Here is a 22,810-nt window from a genome sequence, read left to right on the forward strand (position 1 = left end):
TTTTTTCCCGGGCCGCCGCCATCTTGCTGATGGCGAAGATCACCGGCAGCTGCGGCTGTGACCGCTCTCCGGAGCGGTCACAGCCCATCCAGAGGTAGGTGTTTGCTGTCGCTGGATGCCTCCTGATCGCTTTTAAAACGGGCGTCCTGTTGACGCCCCGGGGAGGGGCCAGACATGGCCCCCGATGCCGATCTCGACCTTGCTGAATGCCTTGACATCGAAGCATTACAGTAACGCCGTTTAAGCGAAGAAAGTGATCGTTGATCACTTTCTAAGCTTATTTAATTTTTTGACGGTTCAGGACCGTCAAAGGTCGTTAAGCGACCGTTTTTCCATGACGGTCCTGAACCGGCAAAGGTCGTTAAGGGGTTAATTAGTACTTGATCTCACCTTAGATTCAGGATGGCAATATGCCTATCCCATACATCAGGGGTGTCCAAGTTTTTTCTGCAGTGGGCCACTTCATCAGAATTGTATACATGCGAGGGCCGCACTCATTTTTCACTGAGACAAAATATGGCCTTTAATAAGATATGCAGATTAAAATAAAGTAAATGACACAAAACCTTTACTTTTCTCTCACTGATTTCTGGGATTTCTGGGCCTACAAATTCAGGATTCTGGATAAGTAAAAATAAAAGTTCTATTTATTTTAGGGATGCACTAAAATGAAAATTCTGGACCAAAACCAAAAATTCAGGGTTCACTTAGCCGAAACTGAAAACGACCCCCCCCACACACACTTTTAATAAAAGTAAGTTACACACCAAAATTGTACAAAAAAAATTATATATTATGATTGTTAACAGCAATCTCAGGCATACCCAGATTCCAGCATGTACTGATTGGCTGGGCATTGTATTTTTTGTCCAATTTTAGTGTGTAACCACACTTTTATTAAAAGTAACACACCAAAATTGTACAAAAAAAATCAACAATATGACTTGGCATGATAGGAGTGTGATTGCCGTTAGCAGATTGCTGTTAGCAATCACACTCCTATCATCCCAAGTCAGCCAATACGTGCTGGTACAGGGTGGCTGTAAGTGCAGACCCCATACTACTGGCAGCATCAATACACAAGGGGGGCAGCTAACCAGGTTTCAGCATGTACTGGCTGACTTGGCATGATAGAAGTGTGATTGCTAACAGCAATCATAGTCCCATCATGCCTAGGCTTCAGCACTTACACATCCATGCTATCACACACACACACACACAAATTCATTCATTCACAGATTCATTCCCTCAATCAGACATACTCATTCACACAACCTACCCCATCCCCTTACCTGCTCTACAGCTCTCGATGCCGCTCACAGACTTCAGCAGGGGGCGCGGCCTCCCTCGTTCTCCCCACAGAGGAGGCAGGACTGGAGCAGAGAATAGACCCTCCCACAAGTAAGCAGCAGGGCTCTTATGATCCTGGCTGCCGATCTCACGCGGGCCGCACCTCGAGGTTCCGCGGGCCGCATTTGGCCCGCGGCCGCATGTTGGACGCCCCTGCCGTACATGCTTTTCAAATTCACTTACTGTGTTAACCTAAACCACATCAGGTGGGAGGCTGTTCCATTAATCTACCACCCTCAGTAAAGTAAAGTGTTTTTACATTAAAACTAAGCCTCTTAGCCTCGAGTTTTGGAATATGACCTACTGTTCTAACATTTCCTAACAAAAAATCTGGAAAGTGGCAGAAACACCTGCCCTCTTTCTGCCTATTGTTATAAAAACAAGGGCCCTGCTTGCTTTTCTTAATGGTTTGTTGCATTGCCTGCTTACTTTTTAAGTCCTTAGAAATAATTACTCCCAAGTGCTTCTATTCTCTGATATTTAAACTGGTCTCCAGTTGCGTCCTTTTTGTATTAAAATTGCAACTAATTAGATGAGAATGGTTGCGGAACCTATTGCCAATCTCCCGCACCCAGACAAAAAGGCACAGAAAAAAGAACGTATCTTGTGTGATAAAGAGAGAAGACCAATACCTTTTTAAGATCTGCAATCTGTTCTGATTCACCAGCTGGCTGCACTATTTCAGCGACCACCTGACCCTGTTTCTGTAAAGACAAGACATTACAATCAAGTACTAAGACAGAGAAGCCAGAATCGTAGATCACAAAAACAAACTGGTACTTAGTTGACCTAAAAAAAAAATACGTGTAAGCCGGAAAAAACAAAGCCTCAAATAATTTAACTTATGGTGTGTATGTTGCTATTTTAAAAGTGGATGGATATGTTTTCTTTTACTTTTAGGCTACTTTTATAATATTATACATTAGCATATGGCAGGCATTGGTTTGAATTTAGCAGCCTTCCAAAAAATTTAGGAGTCTCATATTCATATGTATTCTTCCAACACAAACAACAGAGCCATGCTGCAAAAGCTGCCACCTTCTTCCATGAGCTGTCATTTCTTGCCACTGACCGGCTATTTGAAGCTATCAATCAGTGGCAAGAAAGTTTTCCCATTGAAATTGCAGAATTTATGCATTTGCAAGACGGACAACGTGAAAATCTGAAGGGCTCATGCAGCTATCATATCCATTCATCAAATGTATTGATATAATATTGTGATTGGGCATTTAGTTATTTTAAAATTCAGTACTAGTTATTGTTCCCATCTACTTAGATGATCAAAGCTATACCTGTTCAGGTAGCAATTACAGAACTACTTACCAATGTCTCGATTAAAGCATTCTTTTCAGACAGCTCCCCTTCTAGTGAATCATGTTGTTTCCGCAATTCCTCCATTTCTTCTTTTAACCTGGTTACCTCTTCAGGCTGGAATCCATTCATTTGTGCATTGCTGTTATGATGCTGACTGTCTTTCCCTGATAAATGGAAACGTATAAACATAATCCAATCTCCATGCAGAAATACATGAATTTTGTATATATAAAAAAAAAAGTTGGCGTGTCTTTACACCACATGTATTTCAAAGATTTGTCAAATTGGATTCTGTTAAGAATTTCATTTGTATTCATAATTTTATTCAAAAGAAAAGATGAAATGACATATTATAACTCCATACCTAGCTGTACCTTGAGAAGATTGTACTGGTCTTTGTGCTGTTGAATTTGGGCCAACTGCTGGGAAATTGTTGTCTGGAACTGCTCATTTTTAGCTTGCAATGAAGTAACCGTTTGCTTCAGCTCTTCCATCTGTGAATCCTACACCCAAAAAATTTTAAATACAAAATATATATATATATATATATATATATATATATATATATATATATATATATATATATGGATAGATACACCATTTACAATAAGATAGACAAGCTGGCTACCATCTGCAACACTGATTAGCATGTAGGTCCACTATAAACACGTATACCTTTGCTAATACTATCCCAGATCTGTTTGTATAGCTTTGCTTTTTGTACCTGCTCCCTGATGACACTTTTGTAGTGAGATATAATGCTGTCCTGTTGCTCCAAAGACTTCTTTGCTTCTTCCTCTTTCTTGTCTTCTTCACTCGATTTGTAAATGGCTTTTGTAATTACAGCTGGATAGGGGTATATAAAAATAAAAAAAGTTACATATCAGTTGTGGATAAACAGAGAATGAAACAAATAGTAAACCATATCACTAGTTTAAATGATTTGGTCTGTATTTTTTTCCAATTACAAATAGAATGGTGCATAAAAAAAAATTTCAATTATTTACAGGAAAAAACTAAATATAATAATGTACAGCCTGCCTGCCTAGTTTCGCCTAGGAGGTTAAAATATCACCAGATCAGGTTCTGCATCATGTATAGAGAAGTAAAAGAAAGCTATCTGCTATTTATTTTTTCTCTTTCATGCCCTGTCACTTCTCCAAAGCCCTGCCCTATGTATTACACAGCAGTCTGTCCACCTCCAGCCACTTCCACCTGCCTTTTCACGGTCCTGCATGTGAAACCGCATACCCTTACAGGTCCACATTTCCAGTGAATTATTTACACACAAATATACAAGGCTCACCTTCTAGCTCCTTAACAAGTTTGGTAAATTCGTGATCAAACATCATTTGGTCAGGACTTGAAAAGATAGGCTGGGGTTTCTGGGCTGCCTTTGAGTAATATTCGTGCTTGGTAATAAAACCTAGTTTCTCTGTGAAGTTTTCTTTCCCGATCCTTTTCTCTATCAGTTGCTTCAGCTTCTCTCTAAAACAGATAAGAACGACTCACTTGTTTGAAAACAACACTAGAGATGATGTATAAGATGTGATACTAAAAACAATACAACCTTCACAGGAGTAACAGATTCCAAATGTAATTTAGCTCGTTCCCTACCAATCACATATAGACAACCCCTGATTTGGCTAGCGGTGCAAACATTGGCAATGTTAACAGCAACAATACCTACCAAACAAATATTTCTCTATACTGGCTTCTGTGGAATAGCTATGTTAAAATATACAGAAAACAGAGCCTAGTGTTATGGACCAAAAACCTGCTGCACAGGTCCATTTCTTATCTTGCATCTTCTTGTTCTTCTGTCTTCTTCCGCTTCTCCGATATGTCTTCATTCTCTACCAACCTCTTCCATGTCCCTGTTTCCATGCTGCACAGCTCCACTTCTCATCTTGCAGCTTATTTTTCGGGCGTTACTTTGGGCAAAAATGTGAAGCCTCGGGGCACATCCTCTCCCTGTTTCTCCAATCAGAGATGCAGACGAAGAACTAAGACTTTTTGAAGCAGTGGAAGACAGAAGAATGTAGACAGAAAAACAAGAAGATGCAAGATAAGAAGCGGAGCTGCATGGAGCAGTCACAGGGAGACAGAAGCTGTGGAGATAGTAGGGAGACATTGATTTTCGTTTGTTTTATTGGTGGTTCCTCGTCAAATTTTATTAACATTGCCAATTCGCACAAATTCGAACGTACAAGTCTAACAGACAATATACATATTATATGATGATAGGTATGTAAAATATAACAAAGCTAGATAACCCTGCAGACACTTTTGTCCAGTTAATACATGCCAGGTGCCTCCACAAGGCAAAAACATGCAATAATAGAAGATGATGAGCTCAGCATGACTCGCATAAGAAAGAGAGAGAAAAAACGTAACGTACTGTGGTACAAATGTAAAACATCCAAGTGCTGCACTCACAATAGTGATTAGGGGAACTTCCCCGTTTAGTCTACTTGCCCCATCTTTTTAATGAAAATCTCACTCCTTCATGACCCAGTAGTCTAGCAATCACAATATAGCTGGGTCACTCAGATCCTTACACATCAACTTTGAGGATGAAATGTTCACTTGCTGCCTAATATATCCCACCCGCTGACAGGCGCCATGTAAGATTATCAGTGATATTCACTTCACCCGTCAATGGTCATAACGTTACGGCTGATCGGCCTTGAAGAAACTCTCGGAGCAAAAATGTGTAGTGTGCATGTGCAGTTTTTAAACGTCACCATGTCCTCACCATGTAGATCTCCAGGAACTATTAAGTGAATACCATTGTGGACCTTTGGAAGACGCTGAGAACAATCGAGCCCAGAGGTTTCCTTTTTATAATGTTAACAGATCCTGCTTGTTTAGTGTGTTAATTTAACCGGCCACCTCTTTCCTTCGATCATTAATGTTAAAGGGGATTTCGGTGGAGCTCTGGCACTTAGCATGTCATTTACCAAGGGAGACACACTAAGTGTCAGACACCAGAGCGCTTACACACAGGAGCAGTGAGTTGCTCTTGATTAAGTCAAGACTCCACTTTCTGGTTGTACACTCATTCAAGATATATACACCTTTTTCTATTTTTCTACTTGGTACAAACGTAAGCTCAATGTTTCACTCCCTCCACAAACATTGAATTAAACTTATTTTTTTGCTTATTCAGGTCCTGCATGTCCCTAATTTTCATATATATATTCACACTATGATAAGTTGCAGTGGATTCAGTGCATTAAGGATTGCCTATCATGGCATAAGGGTAATTAACTTATACATATGCAAACACACAAATACATAAACATGTATGAACGCCACAAGACCAGCCCTCTACATTTTGTTTTTGGCTTAGGAACATTATGCTGATCACACGTCATTTAATCAACAAACAGCAAGAAACTGTGAAGGTGATGGTCTTACTTGGTGTTGTTTTCAAGTGAGTTATCATTGTAGTAAATGCAGATGCCGAGCAGCAGTGCACACAGGCCTTGGACCAGATGCTCCTCTTCTCCCTGGTTTTCAGAGATCTGCCCTGTAAGCTGAAACTCTAACTAAGGAAATCAAACGCACCACCTAGCATCAACACGCAATCCGGCAAGAGAGCACTGAGGCATTTCTAGAACACAACAGGTATGATTTATAAAAGGTAGAGCAAGTGTACGATAGACCCAATGTCTAAAGTCGCAGTTGCAGCGTCATGACATGTCTAAAGAGAATATAAGCCTCGATACAGTTCTGTTGTGGATATGGTGTTGGTAAGCATGTAATGGTCAATTTTGTGAGCTGCATATGATGTGATAGTTTGCCTTTTTATTCACAGATCTACTTTTAAAAAAAAGTTCCAAACAAATTTTCCCCACTTCTTTTGCGTCTGCAAATCCCATATAAAAAACCTCACATTCGATGTTTATTCACTTAGCTAATAGTTTGCAGGTTAGATGCAGAAAGTTCAAACGTGCCATCTTCTCTATGTACTGTCTTTTTGTTAGGGAAGTCACAACTCACAGTTTAGGTAATAAACCAATAAATACAATGAGTGCTCACTTTCATGAAATATGTTCCAGATAGTATTCTATTGTGAAACTGAACTGTGATCTGTAACTATAGCTCACAGCTGTGTTATGTGGAACTCAATATTCATACCAGAAAAGGGATACAAAAGGAACATTTGCTGCATTGTGAAGAAAATGTGTGACGGCGATGGGACAGTTGGTTAGCCATGTGCAAAGCAGCATTAAGAGTCCAACTCTTGCCTGCATCTTGCTTCCCTAGAAGAAAAAAAATAGACAATTAAACTTGTAGACGCTGTTACTTGGTCAGATGATTGGTTGGTGTTTAGTACTTCTTGAGTTACACCCATTGCAGTAGTTTTTCCAGCAGGATCTGACACTGTGAGGCTTATTGCTCATAAAGAGTAATAGTTGACACAGGACTAAATCTAGAACAATAACTATGACAATGAGGTGGAGAGTTATACAACGTTCACTTTATGAAAAGTTTTCTCTTTCTAAATACTGACCAATATTCCCATTTATTCAGAGGTTAAACAGATGTAAATGTCCAACCATAGCCATAAACAACGCATGTCCATATGACCTCCCATTCACTGCATGCAATAAAATGACCTAAACCTGCCTGCAAGACCTACTTCAATAACTTCAACTCTTTTCTCAACTTAGCTTGACTTTTTTGTCGACATATGCTCTGAACTGAGCATAGCGGCGGTCCACTGGTAGCTAGAAAACGGACAATGTACATAAAGTTAGCCTGCAAAGATCACATCAAAGGACTTGTCAACATAGCTGAGGCAAGAATCTATGGTCTCCTGCAGAATCGGGTATCACTAAACTGGCGATATAACTCTGTAGTACTATAATATGGCAAAAGGCTTACAGACTTGCCAAGCCACAGTAAAGTCAGGAAAACTTACATACATACTATTTGTTAGTGTCACAGCAAACAATTCTCACTCATAAATAAAATTATTCCATAATGGAACATAGCGGTAATTACATCATGCAATACTAGTTATATTAAACTTCATCCTTTCAAGATAATTCACGCTTTATATGGTGCATGAAGAGTACAAACTGGTATGTCTGAGAACACCTGCAACGATATTATTTTGTAGGACATCTTGCAGTTTTAATGGAAAACAGACCTATAATATTTTGTAGGGATTACAAATGCCATGTTACTACAATAGCCTTATAGCCCAACCAACACTAAGTGGGGCCACTAACACCAACCCTAATTCTCCTTAGTCACAGCCCAGGTAAGCAGTATAACACGGTAGTCACCACTTTATTCGTGAGTGCTTATACTATATGGTACGCTACACAAACTCCTAATGACATTTAGTTAGAACTTTTCCCAGAGATCTCACTTTTAAAGAGCAAACAATACTATGCTTTTTAATGTCAGCCAATCAAAGACAAGGTCTACTCGAAGTTACAGAGTGACCACATATGATAAAAAAAAATAATACATTACATGGTTTTATTATCTTTGTTTCTGTTTTACATAAAGCGCAATGTTTATCTCCATAAAAGGTAACATGATGTAAAAGTGTAACATGATGAATTAAAAAACGCCTGCTCCTATCCGGTAGGCACAAAGTTACACCTGTATTTCCATTTGTATGCCGTGATGGAAACCCATCGACAATAAGATCAAAACACTATCATGTACTGCAGTGTCACTTTTGTTTTTTTAATAAATTTACTTAGATTTGGTGCCAAGTAAGACCAAGAAAAAGTCAAGGTGAACCTATGGAGAGTCAAGGGCAGACAGGTGTCACAGTAGTCAAGAGATGTGGTAGACTGATAACGTGTTAACTATATTAGAGAATTACCAAGAACACTAGAAAAGAACAAAAGAGGACCAATGCCAGTAAATGGGGAGCAAGTAACATTGGGCAAATAGAGTGTTTTAGAATCGGGGTTAGGGTGATATTGGTCAGGCAGGTATTACGTATAGAAACTGTGAAGAGAATTTTTTTATGTAGGACATCAGTTTATATTTCAGTTGAAGACTGTGATAAAAGTAAATGAAATAACTTCTGCTTTAAAGATGCAGTTAGTCTTGGGTTCCTTAGAGCCTGAGATGGCAGAAACTGTGTTATTATATTAAAAATGAGACCTATGGAGAATGCATCTTTAAATCAGGTAACCAATTGCTTGGATATAAAGTATTGTTTAACATTTAATGAAATAGAAATAAAAGTATTTTATGTTGATGAAGCTAGACACGCAAGAGGTGTGAGAGGTACATGTGCTGCTCGGCAGAAACTAAAAGCTTCCGTTATTAAACCTTTGCCCCTAAACCAAAACACCATTTAAAGAACAGTGGTGGAGGCATGAGACTAGTCTTGAGGTTTCTTTGACACATTTTTAAATTAAATAAATAGATGCCAAACTACTGGAGACCACTATGCAACTTCAAGCAACTCTGAAGAAGGTCCACTGTGTCCGTCCAAACTGCAGCCTTAATTTAAAGCCCAGTGCCTCCTCCACTATTTTTAAATGAAGGCACAGTGTAAGGATGGTGGAGGCGATGACACCGTGAAAAATAAAAAGAAAAGAGAAAACTGTGTTGCTCACCAAAAGCAAGAGAACGGTTAACACCGTAATACAAGAGGAAAACTCGTGAGTAGAAACACATCAAAGCCGTTATTTAACAGACCCACATCAACCGAAGCAAGTATCATAGGACAAGCAGTTGTCGGAAGCTTTGCCAACATATACATACCCGTCTGTTGATCTTATCCCCCTGTAAATTATATTACAAGTTCAATGTTTGATGCATTCTGGAGATTTATCTAATCCATGCATGTGAAACTAGGCAGAGAGGCTGGACCAACTTTGCTGAAAAGTCAGAGTGAAACGTGGAGATTTCTTCTGATCTTAAGTGAATTTTGCTAGCCCTGTAGTTTTGTTCCCCAGTGGCCACCTGATCTTCATTTTTATCCAACAATGAAGGCATTGTGAAGCTCTAACCAAACCAATAGCATGTTATTAACACAAATATTAAAAGTTCTGTTAATTGGATCAGGTTTAATATTCCAATGAATATGAAGTTACTCTATACCTTCATTTTATGAGTTTATTGTGGAAAAATCGGGACACTGTGCCTACACACTAATAATTTGATCCGTGAATCTTCTGGTATGTGTCCTCCCCATAGTCTTCATTATTTTACTTACCTGCGAGAGGATGTTGGTACACTGTTGCAACAAGGAGACTGGCGGGTTCCCAATACTTGTTGCAAGCTGCACTCGGAGCAACTGCTCCTTCTGAGTAGAGTTCTCAAGCAGCGCGTGAGCTAGAGAGACCGCAGCGCACCAATTGGAAAGAGAGTCTGTGGAAAAGAGACCTCCACAGAGAAGCTGTCCAGCTGACAACGAGGTGGCTAAAAAAAAGAATGATAGGAACCATGTTAAACAGATGCTCCAAGTGCATTTAGGTGATGCTACCAAAGACTCAAAACACACCCCCCCTTAAACAAAATATCTTATTTATTCATCCAAGCATAAAAAAAGTCAAAATACATTTCAAACAGGCCTGTTTTGTGTTTTATCCTATTGTGTGTGCTCTGATGATGCTCATGTTTAGGGGTGCTCTTTGAGTCTTCCATTTGATATTCTTCAGATGCTGTGACCTGTGATACCAGAATAAGGTTAGGAGGAGCGAGTGAGAACCATTACCATCAATAGTTGAAGGAAGCAGTGTTGACACAATTTCTCCTTGACCCTTCTGATTCTTGTAAAGGAAGCACTGGAAACAGTACAGAACCGCACATCTTAAGACAAACGGCTGCCTTTCATTCACCATGGACATCAAAAGCACTACAATTGCTGGTCTGAATGGAAAAAGACAAAATGCATACATTTAGTGTGACTATATATATATATATACATATATATATATATTAAAACAAAAACAAAGCAAGTAGAGCCACATAAACACCAGCAGGAGATAAATGTACTTACAATTTAGGAGCATGATGGGATTTTCTTTTTTTTTTTTAAATGCACATTTATTTTTAAAATACCCAGAGAAATCAAAATAGCACTAATAATAAAGCACATATAGGCAAACAGCTACACACACACACACACACACACATACACATACACACTTTTGTGATAACACTGTCCATTTTTTCATATTGAAATCACTACCTTGGCGGATTCGATGGAGCATTTACAGAAGCAAAGTAGTCCTGGTTAATTTGACTGCCTCTGATAACTTCAGACACTGTGTTTATAGTCTGAATGGGTAGAAAAGCAAAATAATATCAATACATTTTGTATCCAAACGAAAAAGACAAATAGTTAGGGCGTTTACTTCTTACACAAACATATACTTACACACATATATATATATATACAGCATACTTATAAAAAAAATTAAAAGCTATGGAGGTTTCTCACCAACCCAGATTAAAATACGTCACCGTAACAGACATTATTAGACCATAAACAATTGTAATATACTGTGACATAATTAAAATAAATAAATGAATAAATAAACCTGTGTTTGCTTACCTCTGTTAGAATGTCAGCGGGAACCCCAGTTGCCATTAAGATTATACAGAGCTGCTGCAGCAAGCCACATTGGAACATAGACTTTTGGCAGCTACTGGTGGCACCAGGTGGGTTAACTGGGGACACCAGTACTCTGACAAGCTGCAGACAAAACAGAGTAAGAGGTCACACATTTACGTAGGATTCTGTGTTGGTATCAGACCCCAAAAATATGAACCGGAAGAACCCCATATAGTGATCATTTATTAGAGCCTCCATTACACAAAGTGACATATACCTGAAGCATCAAATGAAGATTTGTTACTTTTTGAGCAGACCACCCTGAATTATCATCTCCTACTTCAAACCATGGTTTCATGCGCTGGATGTATGAACCTTCTTTGAAAAAGTTCTGGTTGGAGTTGTTATATTTCAAGAGGTTTTGCAGCAACAAAAGACAATCCTCTACGACAATACCTGTAATAATAAAGTACATGAAACTTTCGCAAAATAAAAATATATGACAAGCTTAAGAAACAAACAACTGAACTAAACAGAGGTCACACCACTTATCGTCGTTATAAGAAACAAAATGGTCAATCTTCAACCCTGGAACAGTAATAGAAGTTGCAATTTGATACAGGAGATTTACATGAAGAAAAAGGAGTGTTTAGAGGACAGGACTATGTGGGCTCAGACAATCAGCAGTCGTCTGAAGGGCTAAAGCCATCATCCAAGCACAGACCCCGTTAGCCCCAGCTCGTTTAGTTGTATTGTAAAGTGACACATAAGTAGAATAGGCTTAAACAATCTTACCACACACCCTAAATGTGTAACCGTTAGAAAACTTTGTTAAATGTTTTCTGGAAAACAAAAACTTAATGTGCCTGAGAAAAGTATACAAAATGCACAAGCATACAAGTTCCCAAAATGTGTCCTGTACAAATATGGGGTGGTTTCGATCTTGATATCATGTCTCCTGAGTAAAACATTGATATTGCCAAAAAACAGGAACACAACACAGCATACCCCCATCACTGTTTCCTTCTTCAGTGATTATGTCGAGAAGTCTCTCAAAGGCATTTTCAAATGCGACTATCTTCTGAATAGCAGCATTACTTTTTGTCAATTGCTGTAGCAATAAAAGTCCCTATAAAATAAGAAGGAAAGACGCCATTGTTATTTTTATTTATTTTATTTATATGTGTGCTCTACTGTAACAAATTGTGGTGTGATGTTTACAAAGACATATACTGTTGACAGAATCAGCCATAGCGAACTATAACTAACATTCTTGTTTCAGTGGAACAGAAGGGCGTGAATGAGCCTTGTTAGGGTTATTAAACATTGAAAGATACATGGTCACCTACAGGCAACTCGGAGATGAGGAAGATCTAAACCTGAAGAGAGAGGCACTTACAAAGATTGATTGAAATCAGTTTCTAACTAATCGCTAGCAGTTGTTGGAACCACATGTTATGTTAAGTTTGTAATGTATTTTACTGTAAGTGGATTAAACCGTGCCACTAATATCTGTAATTATTATCTTTTATTTATATAGCCCGAACGACTTTAGCAGGGCTTCTTACAATGCATATATTCAAGGGATATGAAGCGCAAGAATGAAACAGTTCAGATTCCTGTATCATGTGACACCAGAAAATGTTCCAGCGAATCCACCAAGTAGAGCACTAACAGCTTTTTCCTCAACATGAAATACCATCATAATAAACTGCTGACAGGGGTAATAGCTTATTGAAGGGGCAGTAATGAGTAAAGCAAGATACAGGTAAGGGGAATTTGTACAAAGGTTAATAGAAGGTCAACGTATCCAAGGGTTTAGCTAATACACACCTTCTATTTCCTAACGGAACATACAATAAAAAAATATATACACCTAAAACAGAGGATAGCATATTTTCTTTGATGTTTTACTTACGTCATTTCGAATGACCTCTCTAGAGTCATCAAGCAAATCCATCAGTCTTGAGACACCTGGAAAAGAAATCGATCACTGTTTATAATGTGATCCTAAAAATCCCTTTTGTACAAAATCATATACAGGCAAACTATATTAGAAACAATAGCCTGGGAAATAGAAGCAAACTAGTACCACAAGACTCTCTGAATTAGGAAGGCATTTTTTTTTTTTTATTGCTCTGCATGGCTGACATAGGTCAAAATCAATTGATGTGAGCAGCTTTATAAATACCATATCATACGGAAAAGGCAAAGGAATATGCTCCAAACATCTTTGGAATGAAATAAACTGAAATATTATTATTTACAATTGATACCACTGCTAAACCTATGCTGAGAAATATTCTGAAGCTTACCCATCGGACTAACTAATACAATTTGCTGAACTTGGGGACCCTGGTGTTTCAGAAGAGCAGTCAGTAGTTTCACTCCAGGCCAGCGAACATGAAAGTCGAACTCCTGTAAGCAAAAGAGCAGCAAGGTTAGGCAGAAATTCAACATTTACGAAAAGCCCACCCCACAAGAAAGATGTATGAATGTTTTAGATGTGTACATCTCTGTAATGCCCTTTATAGTGGATGTCACGGAAAAGAAATCTCGATGAGCATAAAATACAGTGCTGTTTCCAGAAATATGGGTAAGCACTGATGGAAACTTGGTTTTACTTGATTTTGTTCCAATAAGCTTGTAGACTCTTGTTGTCATGATATTTTGCATGACTTTCACTACTCAAAAACCACACTCATTGGGTCAACTCATTATTGCAATGCCAAAAATTGTCCATTCCTCCACAGACATTCATTAGTCAAAGGGTCTTTTTACCAAAGGGAGAGGTGTGGTTTCAAACAACTTGGCTTCACTTTACATTATGAAGGCCCATATCCAGGAAGCTTTTCGTGCAGGAAGAGCCTGGCTGGCCCAGTATTATGTATAGTTTAGTTAGTGAGAGTTCTCCAAAGTCTTTCCACCAATTAAGCAGTGTGGGCTCGATACTTCTTGCTTGAGTATTTTGGGGGCGTTAAAACCACAACTCTTCCTTTGGTGAAAAAAACCTCATAGTGTCCTGATGGGTGGTTGAGACTGACCCATTGTGTTGATTACTGTTAGAAAAATGCTTATCGTAAATATTATTGCTGACAAAGACATAAGAAAGCAGAAAATGTTGAGTTTGCGCCAACACATCTACTCTATGTTATTCTATATATATATATATATATATATATATATATATATATATATATATATATATATATATATATATATATATATATATATATATATATAACATCCAAAAATAGTTACTGGCACTCCAGGGACTTCTTTAAATAATCACTCCAGAAACTGCAGTTTCCTAATCAACGTTTCAGTCTGTTTATTAGACTTTCATCAGGACATGTGATTGGTGTGCAATTGTTAATTTTGGACTTTGTATATATATATATATATATATATATATATATATATATATATATATATATATATGTGCAAAGGGTTATGTCTAGGCCATTCTTAATTAGGCAGCTTCAAAGGTGTAACCTGCTTGAAAAGTAACCAATCAGAATGATGCATGCTATTAGAAGTAGATAAGAGGTTATATAAACCATGTAATCCAAACGTGTAATCAGACAACGCTTCGATGTATGTGTGTTGTGTGCCTTGTCCCGATTATGCGCATGATCTAAATAAATTAAAACTCTTTCTGAGGAGAATTCGACCATTAATTGAACCAATTACCAAAAAGGCAGTAGCACATGGAGTTAGGGGGTTAGTCTAGTAGACTGAGCTAAGATAATGGAGCTAGAAAACATACAAATATAGCTATTCAACCAAAACTGGCAACTGATTTATACAGCAAAGTGGAATATGGTGTTACTATGTGAAACAATAAATAATAATTTGAGCTACTTATGTAAACAGAAAGAAGCTTTTACTAGGAAAGCCATTTCAAAAATGGTTATAATATCAAGGATTCCATAGTTCTTTCTTTGATATGCTACTCACATACTCTCAAAATATTCCTAAGGCTAGGTGTAAAAAAAAATAAGTTAAAATGAAACCATATGTTTGTAAAGGTCCATATAACTTTTTATTGGTGTGCTCACAAAATAAATATTTAGCAGGATTAATGTGGCCACCTTTATTTTTCTATTCAAACTTGTTTTTAGAGCACAAATCAGGAAAATAGAACAAAATCAATAAAAGGAAATTAATGATCAACCAGCTCACTCCATAAATCAAGCAATATCCAACCTTTCGTAAGTCTTCGAGGCAAGGCCATAGAAAGGGGAGGGGGGGGATCATAATCGCAGGCAGGTTGACATTAATGCTGTTGATAATGCTTACATGTTTTTCTGGCAATTGGTACATAATAAATTAGAGGGTCTGAGTAAGCATATTCTAGTAGTTCCACAGCCCCACTGGAGCAAGTATAAAATTGGTTATGTTCATTTACATGACCAAAAGCTAAATGGCTGGTTCAGTCATCTGATGGCTTTGTAAGTTTAAAAAAGAATTAAAAAGCTCACCTATAGATTGTACATGTAACAAATGCTGCCCAACACTATGTAGAATACATGCAATGTAGTCAATGAGTGTGAAGGGTCTGAGTTTTAAATACTGCCAGGCATCTTTCAAACTGGCCTACAGGGTATAGAATTCAAAAGGTATCAGGTTTCAACTTTATGTTTACAGTATCTCGATAGTGCCCATCCAAATTTAGGTAGCATCAGATAAATGCTCGATGAAACAAGGTGAGATTGTAGAGCAAGTAATGGAAACCTCAAAACATCCGCCATTAGGCTTTCCATTAACCCCTTCGTGACAAAGGCTGATTTTACTTTTTGTACCCTTCGTGACAATGGCCGTTTTAACATTTCTGCGCTGCTTGTGTTTAGCTGTAATTTTCTTCTTTCCCGTTTACTGAACCCACACACATTAGATATTGTTTTTTTCAGGACAAGAAGGGCTTTCTTTAGATGACATTGTTTTGATTGTATCATATTATTTACTACTAAAAAAAGTATAAAATATGGTGAAAAAATTTGAAAAAAATGACTGTTTCTAACTTTTAGTTGAAAAATCTTTTACTCATCTATAAAAGGAAATGAAAAAACCTGCTAAATGGATTCTACTATTTGTCCTGAGTTTAGAAATACCCAATGTTTTTATGTTTTTTTGCTTTTTTCTACCCATTATGGGGCAATAAGTACAGGTAGCGTTTTGCTATTTCAAAGCCATTTTTTCCAAATCTGGTAATTCTTCCCCCCATGTGCCATTTCGGGTATCTTTGAACCCGGCCAATGCAATTTACCCCATCAAGTCATATATTTTTGAAAACTAGACAGCCCAGGGTATTCCAAATGCTAGTATTTTAACTATTTCCATGCACCATATCTACCACCAGTTTTTGTCAAACTTTGTGGTAGTCATTTTTTTGCATTTGTTTTGTCACACACATTTTACTTCAGGTATGAATTAAAAGGTTCTCGTTTATGTCACTATCACAAAACACCCCAATATGTGTTCAGCAACATCTCCTGAGTACAGCGATACCTCACATGAATGATTTTGCCTGGCCGTTTGGGGGCAAAAGGGCCACATTTGGGGCATGCGCATTTTTCAATGTTGAACTTTGGCATTTGGGGATCCACTGCCCATGCCCTATTTGGTACATCTTTGAGCCGGGCCATTTCAGTGTGCCCAACAAAACCATATATTTTTCAAAACTAGACACCACAGGGTATTTTAAATGCTGGTATTTTAACTCTTTGCATGCACACATTTTACCACCAGCATGTTTTCAAAGTTTGCAGTAGTATTTTTGTGTGTGTATTTTTCCCACACACACCTACTTTATGTATGAATTTACAGCTCCTGGTATATGCCGCTGTTACACGACACACCATAATGTGTTCAGCAACATCTCCTGAGTGCAGTGATATCCCACATGCATGGGTGTGTCATTTTTGTGGGAACTAAAAGGCCACATTTGGTACGTGTGCATTTTTCTAATTGGAAATTAGGTGTGTGGCCATCCTTCCCCCGGTGTTAATTGGGACGTTGTTGAACCTGGCCAATTCAATTTACCCCATCAAATCATACCTTTTTTAAAAGTAGACACCCCACGGGCATTTAATATGCCAGTATTTTAACTATTTCCATGCGAGAATTGTTTTAAGCTAATATGCTAATTTTAGGACTTGCTCACAAAAATATATTTTTTATATATATATATTTTTTTTTGTCTTTTAAAAAAAAAATTTTTACATTTTTTTTCAACTTGGAGGTTCGCCTGATAGTGACATCAGTGGGAAATGATTTTTACATTTTACTAGTTTTTACTATTTTTTTTCTAATTATTCTTAATTTTATTTTTTAATTTATTTTTACTAATCACACTGTGATTAGAAAGCTGGGTTCCATTGACTTGCATGGTGAATGCAGTACCTGTATTCAACCTGCAAGTGGAGCCAAAGTTCTCTAGATGGTCTGGACCATCTAGCGAACTTTTAAAATTTGTTGGTTCCTGTTACAGGGCAGCGGCCATCTTGCTTGATGGCGAAGATCATCGGCAGCTGCGGCTGTGACCGCTCTCCGGAGCGGTCACAGCCCATCGAAAGGTAAGTGTTTGGTGTCGCTGGATGCCTCCTGATCGAGGCATTCCAGCGACACCATTTAAGTTTAGGAGGCGATCGTCGATCGCCTCCTAAACGCTTTTAAAACGGGCGTCCGCCGCCATACAAAGTATGGCGGATGTTGACGCCCCGTGGAGGGGCCAGAGATGGCCCCTTCGTTCCAATCGCGGCGTTGCTGAATGCCTCGAGGTCGAGGCATTCAGCAACGTTTTTTGGGTGCAGAAAGCGAAAACAGATCGCTTTCTGCACCCGTTTAAAGACGTGCCGGTCCTGGCACGTCAATTGTCGTAAAGCACATGCTTTTCCGTGTCGTGCCAGGACCGGCAATTGTCGTTAAGGGGTTAAAGGATTTGATAGCAGATGTAGACACAATTTCTATTCTTCTGATTTATTAAGAAAACAAAAGAAAGGCAGACCGACAAAGGCAATGTGAAAATAGTGTTTTGCTACTTGCCTAGCAGGAGTTATATGAATTACTAAATGCATATTACGTGTCTACTAAACATCTACTCACCTCCAAAATAGACAGCAGGAGCGTGATATTTTCTTGCTGCTTAATGAACACCTCTGCAAACTGAACTGCCAGATCATCGCTCTGTACCTGCTGATTTTCCTCTGTAACACAAATTTGACAAATGTAAGTTCACATTTTAAGACTGGCCACTGAGGAAACTGCCATTACAGAAACACAGCCATAAGCGATAGGGACCGAGGAACACCGAAAACAATGATGTTGGCCAATACAGCCAATTGACCAGATCACTTCAATTTGCCGTTTACTGGTTTACCGCAGGTGTTAACCCCTTAATGACAAAGCCCGTACATGTACGGGCTCAAAATGCATTGTTTCCAATGGGTTTAGGGACCGCCCATTGTCCTTAAGGGGTTAAACTAGCTTATTGAATAATTACCAAGCCAGTGCCCCTAATATTAATTTCAGCTATATCTCTCATTCAGCCGCTCCATCTGACGTGAATCAAAAGGAAACATCTCCTGTGCCCAATGAACACAAATGGCTTCCAACTCGCTTAAATGCAGATGTTGCCAAGTTGACGTGGACATAAATCGGCACACCGCTGATATTTACGTTACAGCAGCTGACCCAGTACTGAGACCTGGCCATTTCTAGAGTCTATGCTTGTTCTGGCAGAGCCCTTCTCATTTTTTCTTTAAGTCCAAATGAAATATAATGCACTATTACGTCGGGTCTACCTGTAAAGCACCAGGGACCATATTGTCGGTTCATTATGAAACATGCCTATTGGCCTACAGCCCAGTCACGCCAAAAGAAATTTAATAAGGAATAAGGAGTTACCTGCAACTGAACAGTGTACTAAAGTGTATTAATCCAAGAGATACATGTAGCCAATAGTTCCCAGCATTGCCAGCAATACTATTTGTCTTGTCACACACGTTTGCGTATGTCACACACAATATCCCTCAGGGAACAGCAAAACACATAACTAGAAACTAAACTATAATACGTCAACCCATTAAAATGAAAGCAATCATATGGAAGTTATAAAAAAAAAAAAAAAAAAAAAGTGATTATACATTTTAAAAGCAAAGTCAGGAAAATAAAGCGAGGCCTGCCTCATGAATGGCAGTTCCAAAAGAAACAGGCCGAGATAATATACAGTACAGTTCCATAGGTCTAGTCTACAAAACCTTCATTAGCTTGAGCTTCTTTTGGGAAAGTAAAAATAAATTAAAAAAAGCGAAAATTTGCTGTAAACAAAATAATTGCTTTAAGATGAAAATATAACTAATGAAAAAGGGTGAAAATCTACACAGGGTTTGGAAGCCAGTTAGGCAGAAGCCAGGAAATAGATATACCCATAAGGCCCCCCAAAAAAACATTGCCAAAACAGCTAAAAAGCCATGAAAAAGGGGTCTAGTTTTTATTAGCCATTGCTGCTACAGTCCTACAACTGGGGAAAAAAAACCACACATTGACTATTAGAAGATTTGACAAATTCAGTAAAGCATGAATCTTTATGAGACCAAGTGATCTATTTGGAACCGCAAATGAAAGAAGCGATACAGCGCCACCAGAAGCGGGTTAGCGACAGTTCAAAGCGCAACACACACAAACAAAAGGATGAACATCTCTTTACCTTCAGATTCTGCTGCAAAAAGTAGACAGGAAAGAAAGAAAAAGAGACAATAAGTTCACAGAAACACAAGAAAGCCAACTGCAGAAGGACACTCTTTCGCATCCCAACACGAGATCTGGTGCCATTTTATTTACATACATGACCGCATGCAATCGGCTACACTCTGTAAGGTGTTTATCCAGGGTAATAAATGCACTGGAAACAATTAATAAGCCATTTGGTTTTCCTGCAAAGCAATACTTTGACTGGAATTGCTGCATTTGATGTTACGGCACGCATTTGCGTCAAGATCGACCAAAACGTTGCTCCAACGCAAAGATAAGAACTTAGGAAAACTTGGTGGGTTAGGAGACAGATCTGATACATGCGCGTGATGCCAGGAGCCGACAGAAGCAGCCTGTCCGCCTGCCAGAAGCAATGCTGTGCTCAAGGCTCGGCAGGTCACCTTTCTCTGTTGGAAGGAGGCTCCATGAACGGAATCGGCACACTGCGTGAATGAGGTTGGGGGGGCAGGGGGTGAAAAAAATAAGGAGGTACGGAGTAACCAGAGGGTACTTCAAAACAAATTCACAGAACTATGTAACTTAAGACTTATTCTGTAATAATAACCACAACAAAAGTAAAGGGTTAATCTGTGAAACCCTCCATATTAGCTACATCAAGTTTTAGAGCAGAAAAAAATTACATAGAAAAGTCGTTAGCTTGGAAGCTCGGGTATAAATCATTTGGCTGTTTATAAAGCCTTTTCTCTAGAGTTGTGTATTTATTTGTACACATATAAGGGGACAACATCTACATTTTGTAGGTTTTTCATATATATATTACATACACACGCACAGGTCTTTTGTGTGTTCTTTTTGGGGTATTTTATTTTTACATGTGTGGGAGAACTTGCAATATTATCCATGTTCGCAGGGATCAGACTTTTTTTTCCCCATGATGGTCAGCTGACATCAGGTCATTCTAAGGGTTAAAGGTTTCCAAGGGGAGAACAATAATTCTGCCCTTGTTGGGGCAATTTCCTTATCTTTGTAAACACTTCATTGGTTACGCAAGCAACATACTTACTCAGTTTTCAAAGGAAAAAAATAAGAATCAGCTGTTATAAGGTCACATTAATATTTTTAAAGCAAAAGAAAACATGCAGAGTGACAATTCAACGTAGCATCAGTAATTCGGTAACATAAGAAAATGGGTATTTTGTAAGACAATGTATGTACATGAACAAGTTGTTTGAGATCATATAGATTACAGAATAGAATAAAATGAGTAAAAAGATGACAGAAAGGATATTCTTTGTTACAGTTAACAATCCTTAACAGAACAATGAGTGTTGGATATAAATTCATGTGCAATGTGGTAAAACTAGTGCAATTACCATAGCAACCAACTGAATGTGCCTGCTCATCATTTGTACAGAACATCTAATGTTCCAGATAACCAAAAAGAGTAACTATCTGAGACGAAATGGACAAGGCACATTCTGTTAGCTGCACATTGTAAGGGATACAGTTATTAGTATTATTTATTGTTTTATATAGCGCCATCAAATTCCAGTTGACATTAGGTGAGTAATAAGCACTTCCGTAAATTTTCGTGTATGTTAAATGGGGTGGAGATTAAAGGTGTGACTTGAGGCATTTACAAGTAGATGAGAAATAGCTTACCAGTCTCCTCTGCGTCATTTGAAATTATATTATACAGAGTATCCAGAGCAAAGCCAATAATTTCTGAATCAGAGCTGAAAAAAATAGAAAAGGTTATATTTTAACAGATGTTGTCAGTCTAAGGTGCTTAAAACTTAAAGGTGACTCCTGATATTAAATGGGCTCTGCAAAGTGGGTCCCCTCTTCTTGCCTAGATGAACTTAGTTTCCAAATGAAGCAAACAAACGAAAATGTGATTTCAATGTAATTTAAAAAGTATGAACTGTACAGTTCTAAATCCAGCCCAATTACAGAAATATTGCAGATTTTATGCTGCAGCATCCCCACGTAACAATTTTTTGAGTAACGCCACCATCAATCTTACATTGCAACTACGGGCTATACATACTCTTTTCCTTCCATGACACCAAGAGCTAAAAATAAGAATCCTAATTTACCTAATCCTCAATTATTCCACTGGTGAGATCTTACCGGTCAGTCTGCAAGACATTCAGGAGATGGTCCATAGCTTGCGTTCCCACTTCAAGGCGATATTTCTGTTAGTGATAAACACATAACACAAACTAAATTTGGACCATAATAAAATGTAGAAAAGAACTGAACACTTCATTAGACACTACAGAGATTAAGGCCGGGATCTTCCAGGTAAGGTAATTATAGGTACATTTAATGTTTAAAAGGACACAAACCTTTGACAGAGACTTCAGAGCCCGTACTGCATCTCTTCTGTCATCAAGTAAAGTTGATGAAGCTACTCTGTCACATAACTTCTGGATCTGGAAAAGACAACCAAAATATATATTTCAAAACTTTATTGCATGAAAGGAACTATATCTGTGAAAAGAAATCATGCATATTAATAACAGAATATATATATATATATATATATATATATATATATATGATCTATCTAGACACACACACACACACACACTCCGACATACAGGGATTGATGAGCCAGGAAGATTTTAACGGTTAACTTACTAGCTACATGGAAAGTTTTAGATTTCTTCAAGATATATTCCTATAGCACAAACATGTAGGAATTGGGGCTACCAGTATGGCCCTGTATACATGTTATAGTCCTACACAGTACAAGTTTATTAATCCCTTAAAGACCGGTGACAGAGGATAGATCACAAAAAATGGTCCTAGAGGACCAAGGATGTATTCCCTACGTCATGGGATTTTGGCACCGGCAGGGTTAAATCCCTGCTG

The 22,810-nt window shown here is 38.2% G+C and overlaps 1 protein-coding gene across 1 annotated transcript in view; it reads right to left on the reverse strand.

Annotated features, from left to right (window-relative positions):
- LOC149284123 (general vesicular transport factor p115-like) overlaps window positions 1-22,810 on the reverse strand; it is a 33,150-nt gene that overhangs the window by 5,968 nt on the left and 4,372 nt on the right. The window contains exons 2-21 of the mRNA XM_089497158.1: window positions 22,282-22,368; window positions 22,064-22,128; window positions 21,593-21,666; window positions 19,926-19,937; window positions 18,323-18,423; window positions 13,531-13,633; window positions 13,134-13,189; window positions 12,224-12,344; window positions 11,493-11,671; window positions 11,216-11,356; window positions 10,850-10,938; window positions 10,373-10,527; window positions 9,872-10,077; window positions 6,825-6,935; window positions 6,088-6,206; window positions 3,971-4,152; window positions 3,389-3,510; window positions 3,022-3,167; window positions 2,674-2,818; window positions 1,983-2,054 (exon numbers count right to left, since the gene is read on the reverse strand). Coding sequence (XP_089353284.1) covers window positions 1,983-2,054; window positions 2,674-2,818; window positions 3,022-3,167; window positions 3,389-3,510; window positions 3,971-4,152; window positions 6,088-6,206; window positions 6,825-6,935; window positions 9,872-10,077; window positions 10,373-10,527; window positions 10,850-10,938; window positions 11,216-11,356; window positions 11,493-11,671; window positions 12,224-12,344; window positions 13,134-13,189; window positions 13,531-13,633; window positions 18,323-18,423; window positions 19,926-19,937; window positions 21,593-21,666; window positions 22,064-22,128; window positions 22,282-22,368 — 2,286 coding nt within the window. The remainder of the gene's footprint in view (window positions 1-1,982; window positions 2,055-2,673; window positions 2,819-3,021; window positions 3,168-3,388; window positions 3,511-3,970; window positions 4,153-6,087; window positions 6,207-6,824; window positions 6,936-9,871; window positions 10,078-10,372; window positions 10,528-10,849; window positions 10,939-11,215; window positions 11,357-11,492; window positions 11,672-12,223; window positions 12,345-13,133; window positions 13,190-13,530; window positions 13,634-18,322; window positions 18,424-19,925; window positions 19,938-21,592; window positions 21,667-22,063; window positions 22,129-22,281; window positions 22,369-22,810) is intronic.

This window comes from Sceloporus occidentalis, unplaced genomic scaffold, assembly GCF_023333645.1.
Source record: "Sceloporus occidentalis isolate IW3139 unplaced genomic scaffold, rSceOcc1.0.p SCAF_99, whole genome shotgun sequence".
NCBI lineage: Eukaryota > Metazoa > Chordata > Lepidosauria > Squamata > Phrynosomatidae > Sceloporus > Sceloporus occidentalis.